The 10,529-nt window shown below is 35.2% G+C and overlaps 1 protein-coding gene across 4 annotated transcripts in view; it reads left to right on the top strand.

The window, feature by feature from the left end:
* Nucleotides 1-9,430, top strand: part of LOC107689236 (sodium- and chloride-dependent GABA transporter 1-like) — a 16,858-nt gene extending 7,428 nt beyond the window's left edge. For all 4 annotated transcript variants that reach the window (XM_016487173.1, XM_016487172.1, XM_016487171.1 and 1 more), the window contains exons 5-14: nt 1,605-1,714; nt 1,942-2,074; nt 2,922-3,056; nt 3,496-3,599; nt 3,775-3,899; nt 5,754-5,866; nt 6,572-6,703; nt 6,787-6,889; nt 8,172-8,272; nt 8,609-9,430. In XM_016487173.1, the coding sequence (XP_016342659.1) occupies nt 1,605-1,714; nt 1,942-2,074; nt 2,922-3,056; nt 3,496-3,599; nt 3,775-3,899; nt 5,754-5,866; nt 6,572-6,703; nt 6,787-6,889; nt 8,172-8,272; nt 8,609-9,109 (1,557 nt within the window). In that variant the 3' untranslated portion in view covers nt 9,110-9,430. The remainder of the gene's footprint in view (nt 1-1,604; nt 1,715-1,941; nt 2,075-2,921; nt 3,057-3,495; nt 3,600-3,774; nt 3,900-5,753; nt 5,867-6,571; nt 6,704-6,786; nt 6,890-8,171; nt 8,273-8,608) is intronic.
* The last annotated feature ends 1,099 nt before the right edge of the window (nt 9,431-10,529 follow it).

The following is a 10,529-nucleotide window of genomic DNA, read 5'->3' as shown; positions in this document are numbered from 1 at the left end:
ATGTTTTATTTAGTGTCCAGTTTAAACATTACTCAACATCTACAGTTAGGGAACTCCTCATTAGACAAAAAAAGCACATCGTTAGAAAATGTGGGGTATTTGCTGCCATTTTTGTTTCCTTAATAATTTGAATAACACAAAGATTTCTTAATTGCAATCGTTGGTCAAATAGTTTTTTTCACCCCACCATGCGTGTCTTTATCTAGCCCAGTGAATTCAAACACACTTGTCTTAGACTTTCAAAGAATTTCTCAGAATTGCTTCTTCTTTCAAGCTCTCTCTTCCTCCCCGTTTCTCTGTATCTCTCTCCGCCTCCTTGACCCCCTTAAACTCTCTGTGGCTCTGTCTTTGCTCTAGAGAGTGTTTTAAAGGCTCCACAGAAATAATAACTGCCTCTGTTTTGTGGAAATTGAACTGCAGTTTCTGCCATGGGAATAAGAGTTCTCTAAAGCAGTGCAGAGGGAATTGGAAAGAAAACAGGCCTTTGTTTTATGAATGCATTGTGCTATTATTTTTTGAATGCTTTTCATCTGCCATTCATTGCTTTACTCAATTTGCTTTATCCTTTAACTTTATTCTTCACATGGTGGTGTTTGCCAAAGCAAGTATCACTAACTACTATGACTGCACATACTTGGAGATATTTGAACAAACCTCTAATACACATACTTTTTTTTTTTAAATTCTATGTCTGCTCTTCTACTTTGTAAATGTTTTTTGTTTAGTAACCACAATAGCATGTGGTGCTAATAACTACTCAGAACATGGTGAAACTGCATAGCAGCCACATAGTAGCCAACTAAAAAACACTCAGCATGTCTATTAACTATTAGCATCCTAACAGACACCTTAGCAACCGCATAGCAACATAATGTAAGCCACTCAGATTACTTCTATTGTCTTTGAAATATTGCAAACGTATACTGTCAAATTTACTAACAAGCATTTATGGTAAACTAAAATTTACTGTAAGGTTATGTCAACTGAAACTTGTATGTCATTTGCACAGTGATGAATTTGCAATTTAGTAAATTTAAAAAGTATTAGCTTTAAATATTATAAATATCGAATACATGACAGTTAACACTACAGTTCAAATTATAATGAATTATTGATTTAGTATGTTAGTCAACACATTAAAATAAGTGTTCTTTTTAAAGCATGACCAAATATCATTAAAACATAATTAAAAAATTGCTTTAAACTAAAACATTAGACATTACACATTGCACGTTTTAATAATGTTAAGAAGCATAGTCATGAATTTGCCATTAAAGCCTTGTTAACGACACTTGAAAGGATAGTTCACCCAAAAATGAAAATTCTGTCATCATGTACTCAAACTGAAGTTGTTCCAAACCTGTATGAATGTCTTTCATCTGTTGAACATAAAATACGTTTTTTTTGAAGGATGTGTGTATCTAAACAGTTGATGGTTCTCATTGATTTCCATAGTATTTTTCCAGTGAGGACCATCAGCTGTTTGGTTTTATTTTATGAATATTGTAATATCTGAAGTACAGTTGTGTGTTTTTTTTTTTTTTAGCTTTGAAGTACACTACAAGTGCTTTCAATACAATTAAGTGCACTTTCTCTCTCTTTAGGAGTTACCATGGCAAACATGTGATAACCCTTGGAACACTGATCGCTGCTTTTCCAACTACAGCCTGATGGACACCACCAACCTGACCAGTGCCGTCACTGAGTTCTGGGAGTGAGTCAAGAGAACAGGGATAAGAATATTTTTGTAAAATATTTAATGAAGTTGTAAGCTAAAATCCAGTTGCACTGATCAAGTAGTTATTTTCCTGTCTGAGCTGGTAAAAGCATTTGCCGATGTATTTCTGATTCCATTGAGAATATACATATACAGTATATAAACTATTTCAACAAAAGCACAAGTTACAATACAGTCTAACTAAATAATTGTTTACTTTATAGGAGGAACATGCATCAGTTAACAAACGGTTTGGAGGAACCAGGGGAATTGCGCTGGCCGTTGGTTGGAACACTAGCGTTGTCTTGGATTCTTGTCTATTTCTCAATCTGGAAAGGAGTGGAGTGGACAGGGAAGGTGTGACTGCCCATATTCTTTCTATTCCTCATACAACACCCCAGAAATGTTTCTAAAAACTGACAAACCTTTACCGCATACTTGTCTTCTCATTTCACAATCTCAGGGGGAAAATATATTGCTCAGTTGCTTTATCATTGCTCAGTAGACTTCTTGAAGTTTTAAAGTATGTTTTATGTAACTTTGTTGTTTCATTCTAAAAAAAAAAACTATAGGAGAATTAAAAAAAACAAAAAAAACATGGAAGAGTTTGAGTTCATACCGCTGAGTGTAATTGCCGACTTTGGGCTGTGCACAGCTTTGGGATCTTTCCAGAAACTCTAGTTGATGTGAGATAGCTGGTGTGTTTCTGTCATCACTTTCTAGATGTATGAGATGTCTTTATTTTGCATATTATGCATTATTTTTCCAACTTCATTTGGTAACATAAGTGGTGCAGAAATTTCACAGTTTAAGCACTATGATGAGTTGCCAATGGCCATGTCTTAACATTAAATTGTAAGCAATTTTAATTATTATTATTTTTTCCCCAGCGAAAAAGGAAAATTGCTTTCTTTATCTGCCCTTTCTCTGAGGGTAATTGAATTTTAATGTGATCCTTGCACTGGGCAAGAAGAAAATAATACATTTTCTGGCAGTCTATAACCTTGATAGACATCGCTAATTAAGGGCAATCATTATCCTACACAGAAAAACCATGTTCCTACCAATCAACAAACAGAAGCCAGTGAAAGCATTACACTAGCAAGTTAATAATGTTGTCCTCTACACCTACTTTAAAATGGTTTACTCTATAATTCTCACTTTCTCTCTCTCTTTCTTTTCATTTATCTCTTGTCCTCATTAGGTGGTCTATTTCTCCACCACGTATCCTTACTTCATGCTCTTTATTCTGTTTTTCCGTGGAGTCACTCTCCCTGGAGCGATAGATGGCGTCCTCTTCTATGTCACCCCAGACTTCAACAAGCTTTTGAAATCTGAGGTAAAATGATGAATACTGAAATGTATTTGATATTTTAAATGACATTTGTTTTATGAAATGATAAAATCTCGAAGATGAGATCTTAAACGCATGTATATGATTTAAGAACATTCGCAATAACTATAGTAGTAATGCTGCTAACTCATAGAAACTTATAGAACACCAATTCATAGATATACACACTTTTCATCAATGATAGACACTGTATTGTGCAATACTGATATGCTAATGTATTGTATCAATAAACTTTTGTGATTTTACACCCTTGTGAAAGGCATAAATTACCCTGTTCTCTAACTTGTCAAGCTACACTTTTAAAGTAGAAATCTGTAGGTTTGCTAAAGGATTTGAAAATGCATGTTACTAACAATAATGGCATCATGCATTGACATTTTTTTTTTGTTACTATCAATATTTCTTATCATATGTTTCTTCTCAGGTGTGGTTGGATGCTGCCACGCAAATCTTCTTCTCTTATGGTCTAGGTTTAGGTTCTCTTATTGCTCTGGGCAGCTACAACTCCTACAACAATAACGTCTACAAGTAAGAGCTACTAGTTTCTGTCCAAATGTACAGAAATTCTGTATTGACGATGTTTACATGCCATACAATCTGATGTGCAAACTGTCTTTAACAGTGCCTTTTCTATGAAATTCTTTTCAGTTTACTACTGTTTCCCTGTGCTTCAGTTTATGTTGATTCTTTTTTCTTTCTATAGAGATTCTATCATTGTGTGCTGTATAAACTCCTGCACCAGTATGTTTGCTGGGATTGTCATATTTTCCATTGTTGGCTTCATGTCGTACATCACAAAGAGACCCATTGAAGAACTGGCTGCTTCAGGTCATTGTGTCTCTTAGACGTTACCGAATTTAATTGTTGCAAACGTTTTAACATACTTTTACTTATTATATTCGCAATAACTATAGTAGTAATGCTGCTAACTCATAGAAACTTATAGAACACCAATTCATAGATATACACACTTTTCATCAATGATAGACACTGTATTGTGCAATACTGATATGCTAATGTATTGTATCAATAAACTTTTGTGATTTTACACCCTTGTGAAAGGCATAAATTACCCTGTTCTCTAACTTGTCAAGCTACACTTTTAAAGTAGAAATCTGTAGGTTTGCTAAAGGATTTGAAAATGCATGTTACTAACAATAATGGCATCATGCATTGACATTTTTTTTTTGTTACTATCAATATTTCTTATCATATGTTTCTTCTCAGGTGTGGTTGGATGCTGCCACGCAAATCTTCTTCTCTTATGGTCTAGGTTTAGGTTCTCTTATTGCTCTGGGCAGCTACAACTCCTACAACAATAACGTCTACAAGTAAGAGCTACTAGTTTCTGTCCAAATGTACAGAAATTCTGTATTGACGATGTTTACATGCCATACAATCTGATGTGCAAACTGTCTTTAACAGTGCCTTTTCTATGAAATTCTTTTCAGTTTACTACTGTTTCCCTGTGCTTCAGTTTATGTTGATTCTTTTTTCTTTCTATAGAGATTCTATCATTGTGTGCTGTATAAACTCCTGCACCAGTATGTTTGCTGGGATTGTCATATTTTCCATTGTTGGCTTCATGTCGTACATCACAAAGAGACCTATTGAAGAACTGGCTGCTTCAGGTCATTGTGTCTCTTAGACGTTACCGAATTGCATTGTTGCAAACGTTTTAACATACTTTTACTTATTATGGAAATAATACACTTTTTTTCCTACCTGTTCTCATGGCATAAATGTACCCGGGTGCACTTTTTAGCGAGACGCGAAATACGTACCAATAAGTACACATCACTGCAGTTTCCAAAATAAATGAACACTAGAGGCAGTAAAACTCCGACACCTTTTATTCCTTTTCACACAAATTTACAGAGTTTCGATTAATAAAGCGTAATTTTCGCACAATTACTTGAAGAATATCATGTTATGACTTCAAAACAATATTAATAAGCTGGGAGATTTGAAAACTAATGCTTTTGAATGTTATGCTGCGTTCAAGTCCTCCTGGGACGTTCGTACTTACGAGTTGATTACGTAATTACGTAAGTCGATCATGTGCGTTCAACTAGTAAATACGATCTATCCGACATGACTTGAATGCACCATTAACATCGCACATATCCAGCTTCATATCTATGGGTTTTCATAGGCGGTAGGTTTGTTCGGTAGTTCACGGAGTACGGAGACGTACTTGTGAGGTGAGGAGCTGCGGTTCAAATCTCGTGTAACCACGGTTCGACAAAGCAGTTCAAATCTGCATATAAGGAAGTTCAAATGGCACGGTTGCATCAACCAATGCGTTTTTATATCAGTTTTGCAATTGTTAACCCTATCGGGTAGGTTTAGGGTTGGGTTTGGTGTAGGGCATATTTCCAACACGATAGAGCATTAACTTCGTTCGTCAGCGTCAGTCCCCGGATATTTGAATTCTGAACCGCCGCAATACGTACCAGAAGCAACATAATAAAAACACAGCAATACGTACCTATTTCAACGTAATAAAAATGTGCCAGGGTTCACAAATCGAACCTGTGTTTTAGCGCCACTCAGTGGACATTTCTCTTGAAACTGCAGCGAAACGTGCAGTACTTTAATTAAAGTCATATATGAGTAATATTATAGTGATTTGTTGAAAGGATTCATCTTGACACTTATGTTTAATGGTTTAAATATCAGGTCCTGGTTTGGCATTTCTGGCCTATCCACAAGCTGTCACACAGCTTCCCATGTCTTCTCTCTGGGCTATTCTCTTCTTCTCAATGCTCATGATGCTGGGATTGGACAGTCAGGTATTACACATTGTCGAGAGAAAAGAAAAAAAAAACCTTTGTAAATTGAATTATTAATAATATTTTTATTTTACAATCTATTTGAAGAGTCTAAATTATTGCTTAGTAGTTGACATGATGCCTCAGAGACTATGGAGTTATTGATAGAGCTTGTTTTGAACCCACGATATTCCTCTAATGGTGCTACATTTAGCAGCATTGCACCATTATTCTTCTATAGATTTCAGAGCTTAATGATTTTTTAATGATTAAAACTAAACAAGTTATAAATTATGCATGTGGTGTTACTTTAGTTTTGTTGTGTTAGGTAGGTGAAAAGTAAAGCCAAAGAAGATCACAAGAGAATTTAGCACATTCAAACGAGTCTCTTCAAAGAGGCCATGAAACCATTTTAGCTAACATGTTAGAGAACATGTGAAAACATAAAAACTACAATCAATTATCTGTCATGTTTAGGTGTATTAAAAATAAGTACCTCCATGAATATCATAAAGTACTCCAGTTGTAACACCATATGTTTTGATCTTTGAATCTTAAAGCAAAATGACACAATTTTATAACATAAATGATTACTTAAAAAAAGACAAGATAATGAATGAACAATAATATAGTTTTAGGGTTATTTTAATGACTTTTTTCTTCTAAAGCAATGTGATTTCACTTTAACGCTTTTTATTTTATACTTTTTACACTTGTCTGTGACAGTTTTGTACAGTGGAAGGCTTCATAACTGCTCTAATGGATGAATATCCCACAGTCCTGAGGAAGAGAAAGAAACTCTTCATCCTCATGGTCTGTATTATATCCTTCATCATCGGTTTCTCCAACATCACACAGGTAAGATGCCTAAAAAGCTGTTTTACTGAGTGGGACGACTGACTGTTTTCTTCAGTTTCTAATGTGTGTGTTCTTTGTTTTAGGGTGGTTTATATGTGTTCAAATTGTTTGACTACTACTCGGCCAGTGGAATGTGTCTCCTGTTCCTGGTCTTTTTTGAGACAATCTCCATTTCCTGGTTTTACGGTACATCTCCTGTACTATAAACATATTCGAGACGAGGAGACGAATATATTTGATGTGAATGTGATGTGAAGTTTATGAAATCTGAAGAGTTCAAGCCGACCTTCATCCAGTTACATTAACTTTCCCATATGATTCCTTCCTGTTCTCAAGTAGTGTCAAAAGTTTTCAAGTAATTTTGCCTTGTACCAATAGTTTATAAACACAGTAGTTACAATACACTGTAAAAAAAAATCCGTAAAATTTACGGTAAAAAAACGGCAGCTGTGGTTGCTGGAATTTTACCGTAAAAAATACGGTAGCAACGTTTTAGATTTTACGGTTTTAACTTAAATTTACAGTTAAATACCGTAATTTCATTAACTGATATAATGTTAATATACCAACCTATTGAAGTACTGAAATCTGTTTTGTACCTTTGTAATACACTGATAACCACCAAATGCAGGTGGTGATGAGAAAGTCACATGATGAACCAAAGCCCATCACAAGCAGCTTTTAAATAATAACATATATAGAAGGTGCACAGTGTCATTCACACAAACACCAAACACCATCATGGTAACACACATGAAACTGAAATAATGCAATAAACATTCATTTAACAACATTAGGTGTAACACACAACTCTAATATACAAAACTGATAAGAAAAAACTAAGAAGAAACATAGTTATTTCAACAAAAAAACATAAAAAATGAAATGTAACGCAGGGAATTCTGGGAATGTCAATTTACTGTTATTCACTGTAAATTATATGGTCTTTTTCACTTCCAAAAACGGTATACTACCGTAAAATTAATGTCCAATACATGTAATGTCTACTACAGTTTTTCACTGTATATAGTAGGGGAATTTACCGTTAACCATTTAACAGGATTTTACTGTAGCATTTTTAGTCTTTTACCGTTAAATTCACAGTCATTTTTTACAGTGTACACACTAGTTACAATAATGCACTTACTATGGCATGAAAAGGTAAAACTTCAAGTAGAAAATGTTAGACAATGATTTACTGTGTACATATGAAATTAGAACAATGAAATTAGATGAACATTTTCAGTTGAATTTTGGCCAGAAAAGTCCATACTGTAGTGATGAAGCATTGAATGTGTCCCCTCAACATACATGTTAAAAAAAAAAAAATAAAAAAAAAAATAGGCTAGGTTCCTGAATCCTGTTAAAAGTGTGTTTTGGGACAGGGTGGAAGGAAGAAGCTCTTACTGAGTCTAGTAGATCTAGCTTGCTTGATAAGTGTAAATATCCATCTCTTCTCTCTCTTTAGGTGCAGAGAAATTCTATACAAATATTGAAGACATGATTGGTTATCGGCCTTTTGGCTTTTGGAAATATTGCTGGATTTACTTTACTCCAATAATCTGTTTGGTAAGTACTTCACCTGCAAGCAATGAAATAAAACTTAGAGACTACAGGCTGCCAACGTAACACATTGTTATTGTTAAAAATAAAATAAAAATCTTTAAACGTAATTCCAAATCCTATAAGATGTGTTTTCTAAGCTCAATAATCAATCAATTAATAATCAAAATATCATGCAAAAAATTCCATGAAAGCCCTAAAGAAACAAAAATGTTTTACAGTATGTCACTCCTTTTATCCCTTCATTCAACTGTATGATGAATTGAGTGATTGACAATACAATTAAAAGCCCATGTCCTCAATGAACTTATAATTGATTTGACTTCTGTTTTCTGTTTGTAGGGTGTTTTCACATTCAGTGCCATAGAAATGACTCCTCTGACACTAGGGAAGTATGTGTACCCGACCTGGGGTCAGGGCATCGGCTGGCTAATGTCCCTCTCTTCTATGGTTTTGGTACCCGCATATATCATCTATATGTTCTTCACTACCAAAGGCAGCATCCGACAGGCAAGACCGGATTTAATGTTTCTGATCAAATGTTTGTGTCAAATGTCCTTCCTGCACTGTTTCCTTCCTACTTTCCATCCTTTTGAATTTCCAAACAGCTTAAAAATGCACTTCCCACCTCATAAACCCTCTTTACACTTCCTTCCAAACCTCCTTCTTTCGAACATGCAAGCTTCCTTCCTTCCAATTCTGGAAATTCTGAATTTCCAGATGCATATATTCCTTATAAACTTGAATAGCTCCTTCATTTTTTCCTCATGCATTTCCAAACAAACTTCTGAATATTCAAATGTACTTATAAACTTACTTCCTCCCTTACCTCCTTCTTTTTGAACAAACTTGCAAACAAACCCTTGAAAAGGCTGTAAAGTTTCTGCCTTCTTTGACTTCCTTATAAACTCTCTTCCTTCCCTACTTTCTTCAAAACTTCCTTCCTTCCAAACAAATGAGCAAACCTCTTAATATCAAATGTACTTTCTTCTTTCTAAACGTCCTTCCTTCCTTTTCTCCTTTCTTTTTAACAAACTTGCAAACCCTTTGAAAGTCCTTCCTTTCGAATTTGCGTAGTTCCTGCCTTCATTTTCTTCTGAGCTTCCAAACATACTTCTGAAGTTCCAAATGTACCTCCAAAGATCCTTCCTCTCGAACCTGCATACTTCCTGCCTTCCTTCTGAACTCACTATAAAATAGACGCTGAAGCCGCGGCTGAAATCGGTCACTTGTCCACAGAATTAGTATTTTCTGTACAGTGAATGGCACGTAGTGCACTATATAGAGAACAGGGAACGATTCAAACAGTGTAAATATGCTTTCCATTGAGGAAAAAAAGAAGTCTGGTTTCGCGCTGTGTCACGCTAACCACCGCACCGCACACACACTCTGCTCCGGTCCAGAGACACGATAGCACGGAGCGGATCACATGCGCGAGTTGGCTCAGACCACAAAATGTATCAGAGCTATTTGAATTCTACACAGAATGCTATATTTTATAGCAATATGGATGAGATTGTGGCTGGCATACCCTGTCAAATGCGGCTTTACGGAGCTCAACGGCTCTGAACGGCTCAAGCCCAAGCTGTGATATAAACGAACGCTATTGGCTATTTTAAAAAGGGGCGGGGCTGCTTGATATGTCCCGCCCTGTCTTCCTATTTCAGTTAAAATGACGTCAACACAAAGAGTAACGCTGCGTGTTTCTAAGCATTTCAGGGGACCTTTAAAAATGATATGAAGGTATAAGAGAGATGGCATATATTTTTAAACATCATTTCTTTTTTCACCATTTTAATCACCTTTTGCCTTTACTAGCTAATTTTATATGGCCCTGTGTTCTGACAAATTTTGCATTACAATTATTAAAGTCTTTGAAATAATATGATGTGATAAAGATCCATGCATAATAATTATAAAGGAATTAGAAAAGTTCTGTTTAAACTACACTCTTAAAAATAAAGGTGCTTCAAAAGGTTCTTCAAGCGATGCCATAGAAAAAACATTTTTGGTTCCACAAAGAACCATTCAGTCAAAGGTTCTTTAAAGAACCATCTCTTTCTTACCTTTTTATATTCTGAAGAACCTTCTTTCGCCACAAAGAACCTTTTGTCAAACAGAAAGGTTCTTCCGATATCAAAGGTTCTTTATGGAACCATTTAGACAAAAAAGTTATTCTATGGCATCGTGAAGCACCTTTATTTGTAAGAGTGTAGAGTCAGATGAACGTTTGTATGTCATACTGTAACATTTATCAGCTTCA

This window comes from Sinocyclocheilus anshuiensis, unplaced genomic scaffold (genome assembly GCF_001515605.1).
Source record: "Sinocyclocheilus anshuiensis isolate Anshui unplaced genomic scaffold, SAMN03320099.WGS_v1.1 scaffold882, whole genome shotgun sequence".
NCBI classification, from domain to species: domain Eukaryota; kingdom Metazoa; phylum Chordata; class Actinopteri; order Cypriniformes; family Cyprinidae; genus Sinocyclocheilus; species Sinocyclocheilus anshuiensis.
Note: the sequence above shows the minus strand (reverse complement) of the source record. Positions and strands in the feature narration are given on the sequence as shown.